Here is a 25,788-nt window from a genome sequence, read left to right on the forward strand (position 1 = left end):
CATGCCAACTTAACTATATTATTATTAACTTATAATTAATATTATTATTATGTTAACTATATTATGTATAGATCCTCCATGTATATATGTATATATAATATATATTAACTATATCATAAAGAGGATCCTCTTTCAAGGAAGAGTAGGGCTTGATAGCCACCGAAGCCCCTTCCAACTCAGAAATCTGGCAGTTCTGCGAAGAGTTAGCCAAGTCTAATTGGGTTTCACAACCTTCCAATGGCTTACGATCAGATAAGCTGACACCGGCATAATGTCCGCCTTCTACCAACATGTTTTGACACTTGTATGGATTTTGAAAATGATTCCTCTTGCTTCTGCTCGTTTACAGCTGTATAACCGACCCATCTGCATATAGGCTTAGAACTTACAGAGACGAACTCAGAATTGTTCAAATAACAGATGGAATTTGTTGTCAAAACTGATACCAGTAAGGGTGCAGTAATGAGATAGTGGAAAGAGCAGGGTCAAAGAATGCCGGTTCAAATCTCCCCCTGATACTTCCCTGAGCCTCAGTTTCCCTCTCTAGAAAATAAGCATTCTTGATCTAGTTGATCTTTGAGGTCCCTTCGTGCTCTAGATTGAGGACCTTGTGGATGACCTTAGAAAACTCCCTTCCCCTGCTTGGACTTCAGGATCCTGCTTTGTGACATGAGTAGAATAGGCTCAAAGGGCTCTGAAATCTGTTCCAGTTCTAGATTCAGGGCACAAGTGAGAAATGGACACCTTCAAAAACACATGTTATGGCTCTTTATTTGAAACTGTGTTTAAAATCATAATCGTAAAGTGATAGCACGTGTGGAAACCAAGTGCCAGCCTTTCAGCTCCTGCTCAGCAAAGACCAGAAGAGAAAGAATCTAGGGTGGGAAGCAGAGGGAAAAGACTAACGGGAGGGGACTCCAGCCAGCCCAGAATAGTTGCCGTAAGGGGTCTCGAAATAGAGCTTTGGACCTAGAAGGAGAAATCACTCCATTTTCCAGAGCAAGGGAGCAGGATCCTTAGACATATTATACATCATATGAACATTTAAAATCCTAATGAAAGTAATTACCCAAATCATCTATTTCTAAAAGGAAGTCACATCCGAAAGGACCGGGGGAGGGGGGGAACGGCAGAGAACCTGACAACCGAGCCACTGGATGCCCGAGAAGCGCTAGAGCCTCCGGCTGCTGTGCCGGATTAGCCATCTTCCACTGCCTTCACGTCCAAATGACTTGACAGTTTGAACACAATACACATATTCCTTACTTCTGCAGAGGAATAAGCTTACCATTTTAATATTAATAACTCGGGATATAGGAGGGTTAGTAGCACCATGAAAAATGTGGTTTTTTTCCCCCCAAAACTATAGTCTTGTTACTTTAAACATATTCAGTGTGGTTCTTGTCTTAGCCGATTAAAAGAAAAAAAGAAAAAAAAGGCCGTTTTAGTTTGTGGGCCAAAAACAGTCTTCATTTGCATTTTCCCTGGGTCTAAGAGGTCCATTCTTTTCTTTGTTCCTTTTGTCAGCCAGGCAAGGGAGAAGGCTTGTTCCAGCATTTTGCAGGGGTACATCTGGATCTGGACGGGTAGCAGTCTGTAGCCCTCTTTTTAGCTGTGTACAGTAGCACCATGGTGGGGCAGAAACAGTGCACCCTGGGAATTTTCCATTCAGACAAATCTTCATCCTCCTCCCCCGAATTCTCTGAGATTTTATGTCCTTTTCATACAAACCTGACATCGACTTATGCGTGTCCTCAAGTCTCCTGCTTTGAGTGTCTCCGGTTGGGGCTTACTGGGGAAACAGAACCGAGACAGTGTTCAGATTGAGAGGATCCTAGACCTCACGAGAAGAAACCTTACAAGTGATCTAACCCTGACCTTTGCACATGGGGCAACTGAGGTCTAGAGAGGGGAAGGGAATCCTGCGAGGTCTAAATGTAGGGAAAAGCCAGCAAGGTCCCCAGACTCCAAATCCACTGCTGCGGCCAGGGAAGGTTAGTGACAAAGCTCCTTCGCCACTAAAAGGCTTCCCTCTTGTCTCCCCCAGCAGTACACCTTTTCTCCCTTCTCCCCGCCTTGTGCCTAGCTGTGTGCTCATGACCACCCCGGTCCGGATTACTTTATCTATGTCTCCCACTTTTGCTGGTCTGCCTTTCTCCCTGGCCCTTGTATTTCTGCCTTGCTCTTCCTCTCTCCCATGAATTGGAAGCAATCTCCCTCTTTTTCTCTCTGTCCCTCTCATGCTTGCCTCTCCTTTGTTCTTTCCTCGTCCTACGGTCTCCTGCTTTGGGGGGTGTATGTGTCCACTATGAGTGTAGGTCTCCCTCCACTGCTATGTGTCTCCCTTTGCTGTGAACATCTTCCTCTGCTCCTGCATTATGGGGGATTTTTCTCTTCATCCCGCTTCTTTCCTGCCTTTCTATCTCCCTCCCTTCCTCTCTCTAGCTGTATCTTCATTTCTCTTTCTTCTCCCTTCATCTCTCTCCATCACTGACTGCCATCCCTTTCTCTCTCTCTCTCTTTCCCTCTCCTATCTCTCTCTCCATCTCTTTCTCTCCCTCCCCCTCTCACTTCCTCTCCTCCATTTCTTCTTCATTCTCCTTATCTGTGTCTCCCCACGTCTCCCTCTCCCTCCCTCTTTTTTGGTCTCTCCCTCTTTGTTCCTCCTTTGTGTCTCTCCCTCCCTCTCGTTCTCCCTCTCTTCCTATTTTATGGGAGAGTGGAGAGAGATAAGACTTGAAGGAAGGAGGCCAGTTTGGAAGCAGGTCTGAGCAAGCAGGTAACTGGGAGGATAATGGTGCCCTGGACAGAAATGGGGACGTTAGGAAAGGAGGTGGGCTTTGGGGTCAGGATGATGAGTTCTGTTTGGGTGGGTTGAGTTTGACATGCCCACAAGCTCTCTGGGTGGAGGTGGATGGCAGGCGGTTGGGGATGTGTGTGTGTGTGTGTGTGTGTGTGTGTGTGTGTGTGTCTTTGTTCTCCGAACACGTGTCTGTGCTCTGCCCAGATGTCTCTTTTCTGAGAACCCTGGTTCCAGGGTGGGCTCAGATGCTGCCTTGTTGGGTGCTACCAGCCAAGGCCTTCTCTTGGCTCGAGCTTCCAAAGACTGACTACAAAGCGAACTGCCTGACAGCCAAAGTTAAACTCCAAAGTGGGAGTGACCGCTGCTTTTTGGGGATTGCGGGAGCAAAGCGTCACCCCCTACGCCGGAGAAAACTGGCCAGAGACACAATTGTCCTCAGGTTTCCTGCCTTCTGACCAAGTCAGAAGGCGCTCCCAACCTGGGACCCGTGGCCAGGCGGCCCTCACCTGAACATGTCGGATGCCTCCACGGTCGCCAGCCAGAAGCTGTAGGAGTTGGCGTAGTAGTTGCAAGTCCCCCGTCCGTGGCATTCGATGAAGGGGGCCGGACGGAACTCTTCCAGACAGGAACCAGGAGAGGCCAGGGTCTGACCCGCGCCCTCTGCCCCAGCACTCGTGTGCTGAAAAACACACAGGGAACCATGGGTCACGACTCTCGCCTGCTGCTTATGCCACATCTACTCTGTGGGGTGCCAGGCAGGTCGAATTACTGGGTAAGAAAAGCCACACCCAGGGATTCTCTCAGCTAGCTGATGATGGCACCCCCCCCCCCCGCAGTGAGGCAGGAGCTACCTCTAATAGCTCATCATGATTTCGTAGCCCGGGAAGAGCAGTTTCGAATCCCTGTCCTGCTGTGGGATCTAGGAAAAGTCAACCCCCCTCCCCGGGCCTCAGTTTCCCCCTCTGTAAAATGAGAGGATTGGTTTCAATGGCCCCTGAGGTTCCCTCCAATGCTAGGTCCTCTGATGCTAGAGGCCACTTCTCGAGCTCTTTATGATCGGCAGGCCCTTTCATATCCATTATGATCTAATTTTAACTCAAGGAGTCACATAGATGGCCATGTGAAGTCTATAGTGTTACAGACCATGGAGGCTGACATTGGAAAGGGGGCCATGAAAGGAAGCAGGAGTCCCCACTCTGATATCCCTGAAAAGTGATCCTCTACTCACTGCTGGAATATCTTCAGTGACGGGGAACTCACCCCCCCTTCCTGAGGCAGTCCATTTCAATTCTGGAGAGCTCTATTTGTTAGGAAGTTATGCTTTCAATCAAACCTAAATCTGCCTCTGCCCTCTCAAGTCTTCCCTTCCCTATGTTAATAACCCCCGCCCAGGAGCCTGAAGCCACTTAACTGACACACAAAACAGCATATGGATTGTATACCCACGAGTGTGCATGTGCACATGCGTGTGCATGCACACACACACACACACACACACACACATTTTCTCTCTCATACTCTTCCCCGGATGAGTCCAGCGGCCCCGCTGACACGGGGATTCTTTGTGTCCGAGACTGCCCAGCTCGGGGACTTCGTCGAGCCCAGCAACGGACGCTTTTCAATGACTGACAAACATAAAAGAAGGATGCTTTCTTTTTCATACCATCATAAAGGAATAACCAGTCCAGAGAGAATCCCAGTCTTGCGGGCAATAGGGGAGCTGGGTGGTCTGGCTGTGAACTGCAATCACCATTGCCGGGGCTTCACACACTGAGCACCTAGGAGAGAACAATGGGCCGGGTCAGCATCCGGGGCACACTCTGCCTTCTCCTGGAAGAAGGTTCTCCTGGGGGAGGGCCCGGGGGAGGAGCAACGGTCTGAAGAGATGGGATGAGAACTGTGGAAAATGTCAGACAAAAAGCCCCCTGGCATCGTGCTTAATGCCACATGGGCTAAGCTGCTAGCCTGGGGGGCATGGGGAGGTCAGGCAGGGAGGGAGGGAGGGGAGAAGAGAGCCCTTCTCAAAAAAAAGCTGCATGGTGGGTGCTTGAGTTCTGGCACCGGGCCCTCTGCCTCAAGTTTCAAGGCCTACTCTGTCTAATCAACAGCGGGAAGAGGATGTGAACTTGGTTACCGAACTGGTCTAATTGTGGGCTGTAAGAAAGGACCCGACTGAAGGGGACAGATTCGGTCCCACTGCGACTGTGACAAGAATACTGTCCAATTAACTGGGACAGGGAAAGAAAGCCAGCCCCACTCCGAGCCCTTCTCCTTGGACCAGGCCTTGGATCGGGGGGCAGCCGGGTTCTACTGGGCCATCAAAAACCTGGAGAGAGGGAAACCGTACTTCATCCCCAAGTCCTAAAATAGCTACCAGCTCACTCTCCCCACCCCCACCCCCAAGGGAAGCTTGAGGGAGACAGTTTTCAGACAAATAACAGAAGCCCAATCGCAAAGCGATAGCAATGGATGTTTCAATGGCAAATAAAATGCAATTCCAAAGGGCTTTGGGCATCTTGAGGAACAATCTAGCCACGGGGCAGGGGGCGCTCTCAAGAAGTCCGAGACTCATAGGAAGGCCTCCCGCTGGCAGTAGCATCTTTGCTTAGACACCTCAAGGATCTGATCCTCAAGGGTCTAGTCTTCCTATCGCCAACTGACTAAATGCAGTGCCTAGAAAGCATCTTTTGCATTGGGAGGACTGGAATGATTGTAGCAGATCATTGGAAAGGCTGTTTAGCTCCTAACCACTGCCCTATCTCTTCCTGCCCCCCCCCACTTCAAAAGAAAGGTCTTTATCTTAGCCTACCAAATCAAGTGGGAATTGCCAAGGCTTTGATCTACAGTCAAGGGGGATAGGCCTTTGGGGGGCCAAGGGATGGGAAGCAGTCTTGAGGTCTCACCGACTGATAAATGGCACAATGCTTTGTCCCGACAGTGGCTCCATATTCATCGGCACTGGTTTGGAAGTGGACAGCCAGTAGGAGTAGTCACTTCTTGAGGCAAAGTTACATACGTTGTTGATGTTACAGAACATGAAAGGCATGGTGCTGAAGCGGTGCAGACAGCTGCCAGATGTCCCTAGGGAAGAATCCCAGAGAGAAGAATGGAGGACGAGGAGGATGGGGTAAGATTTCAGCTCTGGTCAAGAGATCCCAGCTCTGCCATTATTACTTCCTGTGTCACCTTGGCTAGGTCACCTCTGTCTGGAAAATTTTCCCCCTCTAATTTAGAGAAGGAAATCAAGGTTCTCTACGATGAAAGGATTGGAGCAGCTGGCCTCTGAGGTCCCTTCTAGTGCCAGAACAAGTTTCCAATGTGTGACTCTTGGGTGAGTGATTTTATTTCCCTGGGCCTTACTTTCCCCCTGTGTAAAATAGGGAGTCCCCAAAGTTTATTCCAACTCTAGTTCTAGGATCCTCTAATGACTCAGACAATGGGGAAAAAGAGCAAAGGGAATCAGAAGAATAGGATGGAGAGACTGGGGAAAATGGCACACACAGAAGAGGCAAGAATGAGCAATCTGGGAAAGGAGGTGACAGAAAGAGAGAAAAGGGGACTGGGAAGAAAGGAGAAACTGACCTCCCTCTTGCTCTGATCCACTTCATAAATTCTTGGGGACCACTGACTTGTACACTTAATCTGTGACTTCCATGTCCAGGGCCCATGGTGGCTAGCTAGGCAAGCCCCACCTGAAGTCAGCTCTATTCACCCAAGGGGTAACAAGGGGCACCTCTCCCTCCCCAGCAAGGTGCTAGGAACTTTGGAATAAAAAGGGAACAAGAGAACAACTGGATTGGGTTCAAGTCCACTCCCCATACAGATGGTAGCCGGGTGTCCCAGAGTTAATCTGAGGGCCCCAAGCTTCTAAGACAAAATTCCAGAAAAGGCCTCCTGACCTTTGGTTAAGTTATGATAGAAATAGATCTCTAACACTTCTCTCTGCTTTCCAACTCCCTCCCCAAGCAAACTGATAGGACAGGGACCAAGTGGGGAAGGAGCAAGCATTCCCAAAGAACAGACTCTATGTGAGTGCAGTGCCTTAAGGAGCCTTCAAAGTCTCTGCTGACTCCCTGAGAAGCCAATGTGCTTATTTGAAGGACTGTAAGACTGGTGCAGTTAGCCCCAAGCCCACTTCCTCTTGCCTGGGAACCTGACAGACATCAGACAGACCAAGGAAAAGCCAATGCACCTGTCTGCTCCGTCACCTACCCAAATACCTCGTACAGTTTCGTTTGTGGCTAGCGGAACGTAAAGGGGCCCTTTCTATAGAGTCACTTGAGGCTTAGCACTTAACCTTAAAAACAAAAATATCAGTAGTGTAAGTTAAAACCCGTTGTCACCCTTAAACGGCTTCTGAGTTCTGAAAAACCGGCAAGGCAAAAATGTGTCTTCACTGACTGATGCTCCCCTAGATACCTCTTCCCCACACCCCATCGGCCTTCCACAACCAAGGAGAATCCAATTAATCACGTGCAAACCCATGAGCAGCTCACCCAAGTCTTGGCCATGGGCTCTCTCGTTTCCTTGTACATAAAGGAGAGAAAACCCCGTGTAGATCTGGACGGTTCCTTGAGGGCATTGTGGGATATGTGTGGTCTGGCTGTGCCGTGTGATGAGAAAGCCATGGGCAAGAGAGAGGGTTCCAGGGGGACCCGGCAAACCTGGCAGGCCCTCTGATCCTGGAGAACCATCTACTCCACGGTTACCTGGAATTAGAGAATTATTCATTTGCAAGGAGATTCGGGCAGCGAGCCTTAACATTTTGGGTGTCCTGAAAAAGCCTCTGGACCTGGATCAAAATCATGTGTCAAAGAGCATAAAATTAATAGGTTTAAGGAAAAAACCAGTTCTGTTAAAATCAAGAGATAATATTTTCCTCATCCAAGTTCACAGATCCTTTGATAACTGTCCACATGGACTCCCGCCTTACAGGTCTGACTGTAACAAGGGAAACGAGAAAGAACAATGGCAATAATGAAAAAGGTCACTGTGGAATTCTAATGGGCAAGACCGTTTGCGAAAAGAAATAAACAAATGTACCTCCCTTCTTTTGTTGCACAAGCGAAGGACTAATACCGGCTCTACTGTCAGACTATAGCCATCCCTTCCAAATTGCAATTTATTATGTATTGCAGATCAGCCAAAGAAATGACTGTGAATGGGGATCTGGGAGGGTTTTGCAGATGAAATGCAAAGGCTGGGAGACAACACAGAAAAAGTTTAAAAACTCAGAAATGCATAAAATATGCAAACACTCATCCTAAATATTATAATTATATATATATATAAAATATATATAATTATATATAATATTAATAATCACATAAAAGACAAATTCAGACTTCTTCTCTGGCACACAAAGGGAGGGCCAAAGATTTTTATGTGGATTTTTCAGGCAGCGGGGGTGCCTCTAATACTACTGTAGTATAGAAGGGACAACTGTAAAGGCTATGTGCTGCTTACTTTTGTCAATTTGGGTTTTCCTCCCCCCTTTTTTTATGCTCTTTTACAAGAGATGGGTAGAGGAAGGGGAAAAGAGATGTTTAAAAAACAAAAACTATGAAAAACAAAGGAAATCGATATTTTTTTGAAACCGGAGAGATCATTTTGCCAAATCTTATACCTGATGCTCAGAATCTCTGGTACCCTCCTTTCTCTCCAGCTCCCCCGCCCCGTTTAGCATTTTTCTCCCAATTACGTGTAAAAACAATTTCCAACATTCATTAAAAAAATTTCTAGTTCCAAGTTCTCTTCCTCCCTCCACACCCTGCTTCATTGAGAAGGCAAGCAATTTGATACAACTTATACATGTGTAGTCATGAAAAACATTTCCATATTAGTCATATTATAAAAGAAAACAGAGACCCAACCCCCCCCCCAAGAAAAATAAAGTAATAAAAAAGTAAGCTTTGATCTACATTCAGATTCTACCAGTTCTTTCTCTGGGGATGGCTAGTATTTTTCAACCTTGAGAGTTGTCTTGGATAACTGTATTGCCGAGAACAGCCAAGTCATTCACAGTTGATCATCTTATAATCTTGTTGTTACTGTGTACCATGTTTTCCTGGTTCTACTCTTTTCACTCTATCAATTCATCCTTCCTTCATCAAGTCTTCCTAGACTTTTCTGAACTCTGCTTGCTCAACCTTCATATACTGTAACTTATTCAGCCATTCTCCAACTGATGGGCATCCACTCAGTTTCCAGTTTCTTGCCACTACAAAAAGAACTGCCACAAACATTGTTGCCCATGTGTGTCTTTTTCCCTCCTTTAAGATCTCTTTGGGAAACAGGTCAGTAGAGACACTGCTGGATCAAAGGGTATGCACAGTTTGATAGTTCTTTGGGCATAGTTCCAATTTGCTCTCCAGAATGGTTGGATCCATTCACAACTCCACCAACAATGCATCGGTGTCCCAGTTTCCCCACATCCTCTCCATTATTTATCATTATCTCTTCCTGTCTTCTTAGCTAATCTGAGAGGTGTAATATGATACCTCGGAGTTGTTTTAATTTTCATTATTCTGACCAATAGTGATTTGGGTCATTTTTCATATGACCATAGATTTACGGTTTCCTCATAATGCCTCATAACCTTTCCATTTGAGAAGAGTACTAATTGTTATGGAAAAGAATGGTATACGGCTAGGTTTTGAACCTGGGATCTCATGAGTAGAGAGAGAATTCCTGGGAAAAGAAATTCTTTCTACCCAAGCAGGTTGACACTCTCTCAAACCACTTCAAGCTGCCAAGGGCACCGAGAACTTTCAATGACTTGCTGAGCCACATGGCTAGTAAGTATCCAAGCAGGGATTTGGACCCGTCTTCTGAGACCACCTCTCTATCCACTCTCAAGAAGAGAAGCTGAGGCCCATAAATTTTATATTTCACAAAGTACTTCATGTACATGATGGTACATTTCTCACACAAGCCCCATGTAGGAGAGATCACAGGCATTTCCAGCTCATTTTACAAATGAGGAAATTAAGGGTTAGTAATTTGCCCAAAGGCACACAGATAGCAAAAGTGGCAGGGCTGTGACTTGAGCTCAGCTAGTCTAATTTCAAATCCAATGCTTTTTCTGGAGACTGACAAGGGTCTCCCAGAACTTGTTGGAAAGTGTTTCCATGAATATGGCAGAGCGGTAGCAGAAGTCCAGTGAACTCCCCATCCCGGGTTCTTCCAAACAAAAACGCAGCACTCTAAATCCTGATCAAGAAATCCAAGGAAAGAACGGTGTCTTTTTTCCAGCTTAGGTTGGCAGACAGAGATGTCTGTGGACACTGGGATAGAGTCTGCATGGAGAATTCCAAAACAAGAAGAGGACCTAGATCCAGCACAGCAGGGCGGGGCTTGTAGTGGGTTCAGAAACAGCTGGAAGCTCTGTTGCCCACTCTTCAGTTCAGGGTCACATATCAAAGATGGAACCAACAAGTTATCTGTGCCCAGCAAGAGTATGAATCGAGGGTATGAGCCAGTCCCAGGCCTTAGGCTTGATCAAGCAACAGACAAGGTCCGAAACCAACAGTAGCTGTGTGGGTCAGACCCCAGGAGTGGAGCAGAGTCTCAGTTCCATCTTCTAGCCCAGTCTGAAGCCTGCAGGGGAATAACCAAGGCAGGAACTCCAGGACTAAAGAGCAATGTGTTTGTTGTAGTTGGCTGATAGTGGTGGAATCCAATAAAATTCCTAATGGGGCAAATTATCAGTCTTGTTATCTAGACCCAAACCTAGGCCAGGAATTTGCAGAGCTCAGACCCGAGAGGCAATGAGCAGACTTTTCCTTGGTTCAGATCATTTCCTGAACCTTGAAAGATTGTTGGTTCTCCACCTGAGATCTCAGAATAACAACCCTCAATCTCCCAGGAAAAGTGTTAGCAGGGCCAGGATCAGCCCAGACCTTCTCTCCAGAAACGTTCAGAGTTTGGCTCTAATGTCAAATCTGAAGTTGGCAAGGAGGCATAAGCAACTGAATCCCACCATAAGAAGCTATTATGGTGGCAGGCATAATTCCAGAAAAGTGAGATGAGCAGACACCAGCCCACCCCGTTCCTTCACAGAGAAGTGGGGTCCACAGGCGTGGGACATTGTGGGTATTTTCTGACTTTCTTGGTGTATGGGTTGGTTCTGCTGATTTTTTTTTTCTCTAAAAATTTTGTTCTATGGGATGGTCCTCTGAGATGGAGGAGGGGGGATACTGAGGGAAACTATGGGGGTGTAAAAACATTAATAGAAATTATTTAAAAAGAAAAAAGAGGGGCAGTGAGATGGCACAATGGATAGAGTACCAGCCCTGAAGTCAGGAGGACCTGAGTTCAAATCTGGCCTTAGACACTTAACACTTCCTGACTGTGTGACCTGGGCAAGTCACTTAACCCCAATTGCCTCAGCAAAAAAAAAAGAAAATGCCTTTTCCACTTCAATTTTGTTTAGGCTACCCTCCATACTGTGGTTGACATAACTGTATAAAGTAGGTCTCTCCCATTTTGGGGGCATATTTGATAGGACCACCCACGTAACTCCATTTTTTTTTAACAACACCTCTGTTGTTCTTTTCTACCTTTTCACTTTTGTTGTTCAATTGTGTCCAAATGACCCCATAGACCTCTTGGACATATCAAGTCCTTCTACTCTCCCCCATCTTTCAAAGTCTGTCCAAGCTCATGTGCATTGCTTCCATGACACTCATCCTTTTCATCCTGCTTCCCTGTTATTCTCCTCAAAGTTCTGTGGTTGTACCTACCAAGAAATTATAATGGAAATGTATGAGTGCATGTATTTGTATGGGCACTCATGCACATCTGGGACTGTGTGTGTGCATATGTGTGTGTACGTGTGTGTGTGTGTGTGTGTGTTGTGGTTGGATAGGAAGCTGCACTTGGAGCCAGGAAGCTCTGGGTTCAGGTCCTGTCTCTGACACCTATTGGCTTTGTGACCCTGGCCAAGTCACTTAGTCTCTCAGTACATGCAGCCTCCAATACTCCTGGATGCCACCCAAATGACATTCAAATGTCATTGGAAAATATTTAAATATGTTAACATTTCTTGTAGAATATAATAATCTGGTTATTTGAATTCTGATTTTTCTTTTACAATATGAGTAATATGGAAATAAGTTTAAAGTGATTATACCTGTATAACCTAAATCAGATTGCTTGCCATCTTGGGGAGAAGGAAGAAAAAGGAAGGAAAGAGAAAAACTATTTAAATAAATAAATAAAACTAAATAAATATTCAAATGTTTAAATACATACAGAAACAATAAAACTACATGACACAAGAATTTAAAACTAAGTCAACTTGTGGGATCTTCATGTACAATAAGTGGCCCCGTCCATCTCTATTTCAGTGCTCTGGGTACCGTTCTAAGATCTGACATTGTAGAGAAGATAGCAATCTGTATTGGTAGGCAGTTTCCCCATCTAAGACTTCCCCATATCAATGAAATCCCAGGTCTGAAACTTGTGTGTCTGTATCAATAGAATCTATGATCTGCACAATATGACATCCATGTGTCACACAAACACATTTGTGTTCACAGACATGCATGCATGTCTGTGGGTTATATGTTGGTGGGGAACAAACTTCAAGACTCTGTCTTTCTCTGTTAATTTAAAGGAAAAAACCCAAAGCGAACCAAAGCAGTAATGCCACAGAGGTGGCACTTGTCTCCCAGAGCCCAAAAGCCTGGTTCCCTCAATCAGGCGTCTATCCCAACCAACCCTTCCACTACTAAGAGCGACAAGTCATGTCAGGCCAAGGATCATTCGTTAAGGGTCCGCTTCATGTCTTTAAGAACCACTTGACATTTATACTGATATTGGGACTTCAAGATCTTTGGGCTTATCTTCCAAGTGATAGGCCCGATCTGCTGCTGGACCTTCCCTCTTGGTGGAAGCTACCTGCTCTTGCAGTTGGCAGGGATAGCTCTGGAGAACTCAGGACTGCTTTCACAACAGGACTTGTCAGAGGACAAGGACTTGCATTAGACAGGTGGCAGAAGAAGCTCTTTAGTCCGTATATTTTGGAAGGATGCCCAGAGGTATAATCAGAGAGCAAGAGAAGTGAGCCAGAGTCCAGTTTTGAAGCGCTTTCTCTCATTCCCGACTGACATCAAACCCTATATTTTTGACAGTAAGATTCTCCCAAGGATGCCACATCCTGGCAGTTGTGGAAAAAGATATTTCTTGAAGAACCAAAATGGTAGGTGACCCAAAGAGCAATTGGGAACATATCAGGAGTACATAGAAGCTGGAACACATCACAAAAGATGACGTACGGTGTTGGTAGCAGCCCTTTTGGTGGTGGCGAGGAACTGGAAATTGAGGGGATGCCCATCAACTGGGGAATGGCTGAATAAGTTGTGTTATATGAATGTAATAGAATATTATTGTTCTATAAGAAACAATCAGCAGCATGATTTCAGAAAAGCCTGCAAAGACTCGCAGGAACTGATACTAAGTGAAGTGAGCAGAACCAAGAGAACGCTGTGCACGGCAACAACAAGGTTATGCGATGATCAACTCTGATGGACGTGGCCCTTTTCAACAATGAGGTGATTCAAGGCAATTCCAACAGACTTGGACTGGAGAGAGCCATCTGCATCCAGAGATGGGAACTGAATGTGGATCAAGGCATAGTATTTTCACCTTTTTTATTGTTGTTTGCTTGCTGTTTTTTTTTTCCTCTCGTTATTTTTCCTCTTTGATCTGATTTTTCTTGTGCAGCATGATCATTGTGGAATTATGTATAGAAAAATTGCACACATTTAATCTATATTGGATTACTTGCTGTCTAGTGGAGACGGATAGAGGGAGGGAGGAGAAAAATATAGAATACGAAGTTTTGCAAGGGTGAATGTTGAAAACTATCTTTGCATGTATTTTGAAAAATAAAAAGGTATTTTAAAAATAACATCACATTCTTCCCCCCCCCCCAAAAAAAAGAAATGATGAGCAGGCTGCTTTCAGAAAAGCCTAGAAAGATTTATATGAACTGAGTAAAATGATCAGAACCAGGAGGACATTGTACACGGTAACAGCAAGATTATGTGACTATCAACTACATTAGATGGCTCTTCTCATCAATAGTCATTCAAGACAACTCCAATAGACTTGGGGACGGAAAATGCCATCCATATCCAGAGAAAGAACTATGGAGACTGAATGTGGATTAAAGTATTCTGTTTTCACTTTTTTGTTTTTTCTTTCTCATGGTTCCCCCTTTTTGTTCTGATTTTTCTTGTACAACATTAGGATTATGGAAATATGTTTAAAATGATCATACTTGCTATCTTGGGGAGAAGGAAGAAAAAGGAAGGAAAGAGAAAAAATTGGAAGTCAAAATCTTACAAAAAATAAATGTTGAAAACTATCTTTACATATAATTGGCAAAAAATAAAATAATATTAAGTGAAAAAATTTTTTAAAAAAGATGACTTGTGGGAAAGAGATGCAATAAATGATACCATTAAAGTCAACAGAAAAACAAGTGGATCGGTCACATATGGCTGAAATGTGTTGAAACCAAAAAAAGACTTCTAGATTATTAGGCCTTTTAAGGAGAATTTGCAGATGATTATGGGCAAAAATAGTAGGATTAGGAGGTGTGGACTGGTATATCCCCTATGCTGCCCCATGGTGATCAACTTGTGTCTCCGTTAAAATACCATCTCTATTCTGATGATCTCATTGGAGCAGCACAGAATAATGACACAGAGGGCTGCTCACTATCACTACTGCCATTTTTAATGCTGTCATTTGATATCTTGGTAGCTCAGTTTCCTTATATGGAAAAAAAAGGGATTGGACTTGATGTCCTCTGAGGTTCCTTCTACCTTAGAAAACTAAGATCCGATCTTTCTAACTCAATGCTGCCTCTTTCATGCACCCAGTCCTTTCCTTCTCTTGGTAGTCAGCCTGAAGCCTTGATTTATTCCATAGGAAAGGGCAGGTGTGAGCCACAGTGGTTGCCAGTTTCAGCACTAAGTCTTTTTTCTCTCTTTCTTTGGGGTTCTGCTTGATAGAGCTGGCTATCTGAGAACAGCGCACTGAAGGAGGAAAGTGTCATAAGAGGATGGTTTGATAATGGTTCTTGAGTGGGTTTAGCCTTTTAAGTGGAACTGATTTTTATTCTCTTTGCATATAGTTTTCAAAATCACTATAGAAGTAGGTTTTTTCCCCTATGTTGGCCAAGGTACTTCCTGTCTTGGATCCTCATTTGAGATTCCTGAAGTGGATGGAGAAATGTCTGGGGCATCTCCCACGGCTACATCTTGATTCCATCAATGTTTCTGCCAATACTAGCTTCCATGTTTATGTGTCACAAGTCTGATGGGAGGAGGACTCCAGGGAAGCAGGAGTGCACAATGAAGAGTGCTGCTTTTGGAGTCTGGGGACCCGGATTGAAATACTAGTTCTACTACTTCCTATATGTATATCATTGACTGAGAAACTTGATGACTCTGAGCCTCAGATTTCCCTGGTGGAAAATGAGGAAAGTGGGATAGATGACTTCCAAGTTTCCTCCCAGCTCTAAATCTATGATCTTTTGATCCGTTGGCAGCAATGACAAAAATAAAAAATACAGGAGTCAGCTTTGCAAAGCAAACACTGCCCCTTCTCTGCTTCCCCACTGCTACCTCACGGAGCGACCATATCTACTAGCATTAGCTAGTTAGAACCAAAAGCGGACAATGATGCGTTCCCATTTAGGTGAGCAAGGAGCCAGTTTGCACGTGGCACCCCTTCTCTCCAAGGGCAGAAGTATGCCACCTGCTTCCCTTCAGAGAAGGAACACAATGGACACTGGTTATAAAAATCTTTCCCAGTCCCTTTTTCCTACCTGGTTGGCCTGATGGGCCTGGGTCTCCTTTGGGGCCTACCGGGCCATTAATGCCAAGGCGTCCATTACGTCCAGGGTCTCCCGCCGGTCCAGTTGGGCCTATGGAGAAAAGAAACATATCGTCCAATGTGGGGAGAGGGACACTGAGACAAACCCAAAACAAACACTGTAGGACTCTCATCTTGCTTCTATCTTAATGAAGGGCCTGGCACATTCTAGCTAGCTGAGGGCCAGAACTGAGTTGAGGGGAGTCATTTCTAAGTCCTAATCGTTTTATCTACACCTGGGGAAATTTGGCAACATTGACTCTGCTTGTTTTCAGGTCCAGAAAGGGGTTCAAGTCCTCAACTTGTCCATCTCAACAAATAAGTCCACCCACTCCAAAAACACAAGTTTTTTGAAGGCATAGATAGCTTTGATGTTCATATCCTCAGTGCCGAGCTCATGGTTAGTGTTGGCCATATGCCAATGAGTAAACTTCCCATGACTTCTTTCCAACTGAGAGCCACCTATTTAGAGCAAGGAAAGTAACTTTCCCAGGATCACACAGTCAGAATGTGTCAGCGTTAGGCCTTGAACCCAGCTCTTTTCAGCTCTGAGGCCACTCTCTATCCATTATGCCATATTGTCTTCTTTGCCTTGTACACAGTAGGTGCTTAATAAGTATTCCCTAAATTGTAAGAAAAAAGGCAGAGTAGTCTAGAGGGGGAAATACCAGATTTGGAGGCATAAGAGCTGGGTTTGAGGCCTGCCTCTGACGCTTCCTACCTGGGGGATGACTGTGGACAAGTCACTTCACTTCCATGGGCCTCAGTTTCCTCTGTGAAAAGTAAGAGGGCTGAAAATAGTGACCTTTAAATGTTGACTTCTAAAGACCTCTACAGTTCTGTGGATCTCTGTCTTCCACAAAGCTGCCAGCAAGATAAAACAACTGCCGCCCAATTGCTTAACAAGCAGGAAATACTGCAGCCAGCTTGGGGCATGAGTTCAGTTGGCCACGCACATCCTCCTACTGAGCAGCCAGGGAGTCAGGTTAAGCAGTGAAGGCCTGAAGCTCAGTATTAGGATAGGGGAGCTGGATGACCAACATCAACCTTGAAAGTTGACACTTTTTACTCCTAAGGTAGCACCACGGCCACTCTACTAACTTTGCAAAATCAGCGTAGGCAAAGGACCTAGAGAAAATTGGGTGATGGAAAAGCAAGAAACTTCCTCCTGACAAAACTTAATGAACACCTCAAGATGCTAAGCCTCTGGGCCCCAGTATGTGTGTGTTGGGGTGGGGTTTGGGAGACTTAGGGAGGCACTTCCATGCAGGGAACACTCCATGATCAGGACAGATTAACCTAGAATGTGCATAGTAGAGCTCTGTAGAAAGGTACCTGGGAAGCCTGGGGGTCCTGGGATCCCCACAGGACCTTTCAATCCTGGCAAGCCTGGCAGTCCGGGAGGTCCAATATCTCCTTTGATGATGATATCCTTCTCAGAGGGACCAGGAAAGCCAGGGGAACCTGAGAAGCAAAACATAGTTTGAAAGTAATTGGGAAAGTTCTTTTGGTGATGGCAAAGAATCGGAAACTGAGGGGATGTTTATCTACTGGTATGTGATTGTAATGGAAATACTATTGTGCTATAAGAAATAATGAGCAGGATACTTTCAGAAAAACCAAGGAAGACTTATGTGAACTGATACAAAGTGAAATGAACAAAACCAGAACACCATATGTAGTATGCAGGGGTCCTCAAACTTTTTAAATGGGGGCCAGTTCACTGTCCCTCAGATTGTGGGAGGGCTGAACTATAGTAAAAACCAAAACTTTGTTTTGTGGGCCTTTAAATAAAGAAACTTCCCAGCCCTGGGTGAGGGGGATAATCGTCCTCAGCTGCTGCATCTGTCCCACAGGCCGTAGTTTGAGGACCCCTGTAGTATAGCAATATCTTATGATCATGTTAAACATATATTGGATGACTAGGGGAAGGGATGGGGGAAAGGAGGAAAAAAATTTGAAAACACATGGTTTTGCAAGGGTGGATTTGAAAACTATGTATATGTTTTGAAAATAAAGTTTCACAAAAATATTATATGATTAACTATAAACAAATTATTATGAGGATAACTTATGAGTCATTCTCAGCAATACTAAGACCCAAGACAATTCTGAAGGACTTAGGATGGACAATACTAGGATGGAATATTCCATCCCTAGAGAGAGAACTGATGGAATCTGAATGCAGATAGAAGTGTGTTTTTTGTTTTATTTTATTTTTCTTGTGGTATTTTTTGTTTGTGCTTTCTCTCATAATACAACTAATGTGGAAATACGTTTTGGATGGACTGCACATTATAACCTGTAGCAAATTACTTTCTCTTTCAGGGAGGGGCAAGGTGAGGGAGGAAGAAAATTTGGAACATAAAATTCACTTATTTTTATTTTTGCTGTTGTTGTTTTTTCTCAATAGCATTTTAGTTTTTAGTTTTCAGCGTTCATTTTTGTAAGATTTTGTGTTCCAAATTTTTCTCCCTCCCTCCCTCACCTTCCTCCTCCCCAAGACAGCAAGCAATCTGATATAGGTTAAATGTGTACAGTGTTTTTAAGCATATCTCCATATTTGTCATGTTGTGCAAGAAAAATCAGACCAAATGGGGAAAACCATGAAAAAGAAAAAGCAAACACACAAACAAAAAAGGTGAAAATACTAAGCTTCCCCAAAGAGAAAGACCATGAAAAAAAAGCAAACAAACAACAAAAGAGGTGAAAGGGTGAAAAGAGGTGAAAATACTCTGCTTTGATCTAAATTTAGTCTCCAAAGTTCTCTCTCTGGATGCTGATGGCATTTTCCATTCCAAGCCTTTTGGAATTGTCTTGAATCACCACATTTCTGAGAAGAGCCAAGATCATCACAGTTGATCATCACATAATCTTGCCGTTAACTTTGTACAAAGTTCTACCGGTTCTGGTCACTTCACTCAGTATCATGAAACTCAAAAGTTTAAAAAAGAATGTTTAAAAATTGTTTTACATGTAATTGGAAAACAATATTTAAAAAAGAAAGTAGTTGGGAAGCTTTGAAGAGATGGAAAGAAGTAGTAGGAAGGCCCAGTATTGTTGGAAACTGTGGAAAAGATACTGGACAGAGAGATGTGAGGCTTGGGGCCAAGTCTCCAAGGTACCAATTCTGAGAATCCCAGAATTTCCCAAATAGAAGGGATCTTAGTGGCCATTTAATCCAAGCCATCCCTCCAAAAGAAAGCCTGACAAGTGGTCATTCAGCTTTTACTTACAGACCTTTAATGAGGGGAAACTTGCTGCCTCCCAAGGTTGCCTCATCCACAGGGGACAGCTCTAATTATTTGGGAGTTTTTCCTGTAATCAAATCTCTTTACAATGTGCTCTCATTGCTCCTAGTTCTATTCTCTGGGCTTCAGCAGAAAAAGGTAACCTCCCTGGGCCTCAGTTTCCTCATCTGCAGGTCCCTTCTGCATTTCCTAGTTATATATCAAAGCCTATGATTTGAAGTTCTCTTCCAAAATCGTCTTTCACTTACAAGATGGTTACTGTGGGGACCTGCTTTTTTCTAGGCTAAGATCTCAGCTACTACCTTTCCCTGGAACTTCCCACGGAACCCGGGTCCTTTTCATCCTGGGAATATTCTTCTACCTTCTTTGTCTGCCTCCTTCTCTCATTCATAAGGCTCTTCCTAGGGAGGGAGCTCCTCCATTTTGAAAAGGGATCCAGGTCAGCCAACGTTCATTTCTCTCTTGGCTCAAGCTTCTGACCTTGTAGTCTTGGGCAAAGGGCTCCTGTGTGGGTCCCTTCTCCCGTCCTCTCCCCCTCATGTTTGGACACTATCTTTCCCTATCAGATTACCAGTTCCTTAAGGGGAGAGGTTATCTTTCTTTTTGCTTATGGTACCCATCATCTTGCCTGAAGATCCCGTTTTTTCAGCCTCATGTGGCATAATCTCGAAGAGCATCACCATCCTGACTGAGTTCTGGACATGCTACAGTTTTTCAACATTCTTTCTAAACCATGGCCCCCAGAACTGAACACAGGGCCCCAGATGCAAGCTATAGGGTGGGCCCGGAATCTCCTCATTTCTGGAAACTCTGCCCCTCTTTCCTGATGTCCAAGATGGCATTTGTTTTTATTTGTGGGGTTTTTTGGATCACATCACACTCTTGACTCATGTAGCATGTGATTTACTCTGAACCCCTAATTTCTTTTAAATTGTCAATAGCCATACTTCCCCCACCTGATCCTTGTCAAGCTCATTTTTTTTAAAATTAAAGCTCATTATTTTCAAAATATATTTGTGGATAATTTTCAAGATTCACCCTTGCAAAATCTTGTGTTCTCATTTCCCCTCCCTTCCCTGTCTCTTCCCCTAGACAGTGAGTAATCCAATATAGGTTAAACGTGTAATTTTTCTATATGTCTTTCCCACAAATATCATGTAAAGCTCATTTTTTAAAACCCAAGAGTCAGACTCTACAATGACCTCTACTGAATTTCATTGGATTTGATTCAACCCAACATTCAAGGCTATTTGAGATCTCTGTGGATCCTGACTCAGTCCTCCTTTGCGTTAGCTTGTCTTCCCAGCTCTGGGATACTGGCAAATGTGAGGAAAGATGCTCTGGATGTCTTTATCCAAGTCACTGACAAAGGTTTTAAGCAGCATAGTGACAAGTCCCGATGCCCGAAGCACCCCATGGAAGGCCTCCTTCAGAGCCAACATCAGACCACAGTACCGCCTGCCCCTGGCCATTCAGCCACTAGAAGAGCATGAGAAACTATCATATGCTTGACTTAAATTTTGATAAAAACTATGGACAGCATTTCCCTGATTATGAGAGACTAGTAACCCCAGCAGCAGCGAAACCGGTGTGGTCCGGTGTGACCCGCTCTCAATGAGGCTCACTCTTTGGGGGAGGGTGGTTTTCTTTTCAACTCAGCCCCCCCCTTATTCTCACAGCCTAGAATTTTCCCAGGAACTGAAGTCAAGCATGGGAGCCTCCAGTCTTCAATCTCTCTGCTTCCCCCCTCCACCCCCCCTCTGCCCCGGTCCCAATTCTTTTGGACAATCGGACAGTTTGACCTTCTCTGGGCCTGGAGCACCTCTCCGATTAGCTGTGATCTTTCTTTTTTAATTAAATTTAATTTTTTTCAATTAACAAAAATCCATTTTCTTTCCCTCCTACCTCCCCCTGCCCCAGTGAAGAAAGAGAAAAACAAAACCCTTGTAACAAGTAGGCACAGTCTCCCCATGAGCTTTCAAGGAGTCCTGACAATGGTTCGGCAGCCACACTTGCCAATTTCACATGACCTTGAACCGGGCCTTCAGTTCCCTCCCCTATTCAACAAGGGCCCCGGTGGAGGTGATTTCTAAGAGCCTCTGGCTCCCCCAGTCTGGGCTGCAGGGCTCCGGGAGGCAGCTTGGTGTCCCGGCCTGTTGCCAGGGCCCACGGAAATTTTGCTGATTAACTTCTAGTCCACCCCTCCCCCTCTTCCCCAGAGCTACAGAGGAAGGCAGAGAGACGGGAAAGGTCGATCCCAGGGCCCCTCCAAGGGACTCACAGGAGGGTGAGGGGGGGGGAGAAGACGATGGAGGCTGCGGCCTCCCGAGTTGCAGAGTGTGGCTCCCTCCTGGGCAGCCCCATCCTGTTCCTCAAGCCTCTGGGGAAGGGGAGTCTCCTGGGGAAAATTCTGTTCTGAAGCCTGGTGGTTAGCGCTTCGGGGAGCTTGGAACGAGCCACTTGAAACAAGACTGGGAACTGGGAAGCACTGGTGAACAGGGGCCCGCCACAGCTTCTCTGCCCACCAGGGGCAGAGGCCTAGAGGGTCACAGGCCGTGGTTTGGGGGCAGCCAGGTGGCCCGGAGCCAAAGACACCGAAAGTGGCTATTAGGGCAGACAGAGATGGAGGAGGGGGAGAAGGAGGAGGAGGAGAGAGAGAAGGGGAGAAAGGGAGAAATGGAGAGAGGAGCTAGGCAAGAAGGAAAGAAAGGAGGAGGAAGAGAGGGAGGGGGAGAGAAGCTGGGAGGCACAGGGAGAGAAACAAGCTGGGAGACAGGGAGAAAAGGGAAGCTGGGAGAGACAGGGAGAGGCAGAAGCTGAGGGAGAGATGGAGGGGGGCAGGAGAGTACAAGAGGAATGCTGAGAGGAAGAGCAGGAGAGAGAGGAAGGAAAAAGTGGGAAGGGAGGGAAGTAGACAGGGAGGGAGGAAAAGAGAGAGAGGAAGGAAAGAGAGCACTTTAGGAAAAATTGTTGAGCTCTACAGCCCCTCTTTTGGCATTGCAGAGAGGTGGGGGGAGAGGGTTGTGGGGGAGCTTGTGTAGGGCTCAGAAACGACCTGAACATGTGGTCTAGTTTTGGGTGGACTGGGGTGGGGTGAGTTTAGTGTGGACAAGAACTTTGGGGTGGGATGACATGATCCCGTCCTAATTGTTATCCCTCTAAGCCGAGTCTGCAGCAACAGCAGAGTTCCCCCACCCCCAGCTCCACAGCCCACCCAGCTGGCCATGATCCTTTGTAAAGCACAGGGAGCAGAGCTGGAGAAAGGAAGGTCTTAAGGATCAGGGCTCCTGGGATGGCCCGTGGGGCCTGTAGGGCTAAAGAAGGCCTTGAAAACAAAACAGAGGGAGGTCCCTGGTGAAAGGGCCGGGCTTGGGGGCTCCCTTTGGGGTGTCTGTCTACCTGGGGAGCAGATTCCCCTTTGGGTGTGCAGAGAAGACCAGAAAAGGTGCTGGGCCTGCTGCCGTAAGAGCCACTCCCAGGCCTGAGCAAAGCCAATGGAAGCCATCCCTGTGATGGAGACTAGAGAGAGTCCTAGTCAAACAAAGCCACTGGGGAGCAGGTGAAAGGTCAGAATCAGTGACTTACTATGTGTCAGGCTTTGTGCCAAGCCCCGGGGATACAAAGAAAGGCCATAATCTGGTTTGTCCCTGCAAACAGAGGAGTAAACTGAGGCCCAGGAGACAAAGTGATTTTTCTAAGCTGCCTGGCTGATAGAAGTTCCAATGCTGTAACCCCACAGAAAATAACTGGTTTGGGAAATACAAGCAATGATTAGAGTCTTACCTGAAGGGCCTCTAGGGCCTGGAGCCCCTGCAGGGCCGGCTGAACCAGGAGCACCAGGGGGGCCCTTCATCCCTGCAAAGCAAACCATCACAAGCTCCGTGAAAACACAGGTCTGCCTCTCCCCCCAAAAGACCCACAATGGGCCACTGGGGTCTCTGAAGACCTAAACTGGCACCACTAGCAGCCAGAAGGTGGTTCAAAAATGATTCCTTGGAAAACCTTGGAATCAAAAAAGAAAAAAAAAGAAAAAACAATAAAAAAAAGAAATACCTTGGAATCCCGGGATACCTTGGATACCAGGATTCCCCTTCATTCCAATGAACCCTGGCCACCCAGGATCGCCCTGAAAAAAAGAGAGCTCTCTTAGTCATGGCCGGGGGGGGGGATGATAGTCCTTCCCAACAAAAGTAGGGAAACACATATCCTTGCCGGTTTTGGAGGTCCAACTCCTTCACTTTGCACATGAAGAAACTGAATCCCAGAAAGGGGGATTTACCCAGGACTGGGCAGGACTATGAAGCCAGGTTTTTCTGACTACAAGTCCACTGGCCTACCCACAAGGCCATGCTGTGTCACAGTGATTAGTTTACTATGACTATTCTTTCCATTTCCATTGTAGTTGTATATATTGTTTTCTTGGTTTGACTAATTCCATACTGTGTAAGTTTATCTCATACTTCTCTGAATTCTTCATATTCACCATTTCTTAAGGAACAGTGACTTTGTTTGGAGAGTTCATCTTCTTTCAAAGTTACTTTCTTTTGTTTCTATTCTATCCAATTTTCTTTTTTTGGGGGGTGGGGAGGGTTCTAAACCTGTCATTCTGGTTTTTTGAGGCCATAATTCTCTGGAGAGATTCTCAATCATATGTTGTAAAATATCTACTCTGTTGTTCTTCATCAACTCTGCTTTGAGAATTATTTTCCAATATAATTTCTATCCTGATACAATTTTTAAAAATGGGTTTAAATGTCAAACTATTCTTGAGTTGTTTGCCACATTTGCCATGTAGTCTGCTGAGTACGTAGAATTTTTCAGTATTTTCCCCAGTGGGAATTTTGGGTTCATTTTCTTTCATAATATAATACTTATTCAATACATGATGACCCTTTTTGAAATTGTGTCTCAATTTTCCTTTTATTGCCGTGAGCCTCACTTTTGCTCTTATGATCCACACTATTCTCTTGGACTTTGTTCCTTTGTACCTTTTCTTTTTTATCCTTTTTATATAAATTGTACCTTTTTCTTTTTTCCTTTTTATATACTTTTTATTAAAGCTTTTTATTTTCAAAACATATGCTTGGATAATATTCAACATTCACCCTTGCAAAACCTTGTGTTCCAAATTTTCCCCTCCCTTCCCCCACCCTCTTCCCTAGATGGAAAGAAATCCAATAGAGGTTAAACATGGGAAATTCTTCTATATATATTCCCACAATTATCTTGCTGCACAAGAAAAAATCAGATATAAAAGGAAAAAAAAAAGAGAAAAAAAAGCAAATTGCAAGCAAACCACAACAAAAAAGGGAAAATACTATGTTGTGATGCACCCTCAGTTCCCACAGTCCTCTGTCTGGGTGTAGATGGCTCTCTCCACCACAAAATTATCCATCTCATTGTTGAAAAGAGCCATGTCCATCAGAATTGATCATCGTATAACCTTGTTGTTGCCGTGTACAATGTTCTCCCGTCTGCCTTTTTGTTGTGTGCTTACTGTCTTCTTTCTGGCTTTTTCCCTTATTTGGCTCTTCCCTTGACTACTACAGAGACCTCCCGCCCCTGCCAAGGCTCTTTAGGTTGAGAGATATGGGGACCCTAATGGATCCCTGCCCATAGTAAGCTCTGTATGGAAAGGACTGACTCCATCTGGATTTCTAGCTTCCCTTTTCATTAGGAACAAATGGCATGTCCCCTCTAGCCAGCTCAATGATGCCATCCTTCCTCTTCTCCCCTCCCCTCCACACAGATGTACACCATGGCCGGGCAGAATCAATGTCTTCCAATGCTGGGGGCATGCAGGGAGGTCCACATCACCGGGACTGAGGGTCAAAGGGCAGAGGCTGCATCATAATGCTGAGCCGATGCTCCTCGCTCTAGTGGTAGCCACCATGTAGCTTGGGAAGAGAGAGTGGGATCTGGAAGTGTTTAAGCTCTCTGAAGTTCATTCAGGAGGCTTTTACCTTTGGAAGTGTCTCTGTCTCCTTACAAATTCAGCATTAGTTACTCTCAGTCGGGTGTATCTCTGTTTTCTATGAGGTTGTTAAGTTGGAGCTATATGTGGAAAATGACTACACTACCAGCTTGCTAATCATGTGATTGTAAATCGACTGTCCATCGAGAGCACATCAGAAAGAAGGATGTGTTTCATTGGCTCCGAGAGCAAACTCCAGTTCCAACTGTCTCAGCACTATTGGTAGCCAGCATCTACCTATGTGCCAAGGAATAAAGCTCTCAAGCTTATTGAACTGAATTTAGTTCCGAGTTTCTCAAAGTGGAATTTTGACAGCAATAATCCATCATGTGGGGCTAATCAAGGAAGGCTTCCTCGAGATGAGATGAAAGCAAGAGATGAAGAACACGGATTGGTAGAGAGAACCGGGGAGGACCATTTTGGGTGGGCAGACGAGGCAGAGGCACTCCTGTCTCGGAATAAGAAAAATGTTTATGGGAGATGGCATCCAGCCTAGCTTGGCTGGGGCAGAGAAACCGTGTGAGGGAAAAAAGAAAATGAAGGTTAGCAAGTGGAGAGATAAGACGGGAAGCGTTTGCTGGAGGCCCTTGAATAACAGGCTGAGGGGCCGGGAAAGGATGCCACGAGCCATAGGGACCCACTTTCAAGTCTCCAGCAGGGATGTTACATGACACCAGATTAACGGCCAGCTCTAGGACAGATGTGAAGAAGGAGAGGCTGAAGAGACAGGGGAGAGGAGCTTGGCAGTCCCCTAGGAGAGCTCACCAGAGCTGGGTGATATACTGCACAGAGAGAGGGCCCGAGGCGGCTAGATCAATTACATAGCTGCTACAATAGTCTGGGTGATAAGGATGGCCACTACAGAAATA

At 45.3% G+C, this 25,788-nt stretch overlaps 1 protein-coding gene across 1 annotated transcript in view; it reads right to left on the bottom strand.

Moving 5' to 3' along the window:
- Nucleotides 1-742: 742 nt before the first annotated feature.
- The window catches only part of COL4A5 (collagen type IV alpha 5 chain), a 214,195-nt gene continuing 189,149 nt past the window's right edge, over nt 743-25,788 (bottom strand). Inside the window, exons 43-51 of the mRNA XM_031944962.1 lie at nt 22,999-23,071; nt 22,729-22,800; nt 17,030-17,158; nt 15,648-15,746; nt 7,300-7,512; nt 5,707-5,884; nt 4,467-4,581; nt 3,310-3,482; nt 743-1,792 (exon numbers count right to left, since the gene is read on the bottom strand). Of these exons, the coding sequence (XP_031800822.1) occupies nt 1,711-1,792; nt 3,310-3,482; nt 4,467-4,581; nt 5,707-5,884; nt 7,300-7,512; nt 15,648-15,746; nt 17,030-17,158; nt 22,729-22,800; nt 22,999-23,071 (1,134 nt within the window). The 3' untranslated portion in view covers nt 743-1,710. The remainder of the gene's footprint in view (nt 1,793-3,309; nt 3,483-4,466; nt 4,582-5,706; nt 5,885-7,299; nt 7,513-15,647; nt 15,747-17,029; nt 17,159-22,728; nt 22,801-22,998; nt 23,072-25,788) is intronic.

The sequence above is a fragment of the Sarcophilus harrisii genome, chromosome X (genome assembly GCF_902635505.1).
Source record: "Sarcophilus harrisii chromosome X, mSarHar1.11, whole genome shotgun sequence".
NCBI classification, from domain to species: domain Eukaryota; kingdom Metazoa; phylum Chordata; class Mammalia; order Dasyuromorphia; family Dasyuridae; genus Sarcophilus; species Sarcophilus harrisii.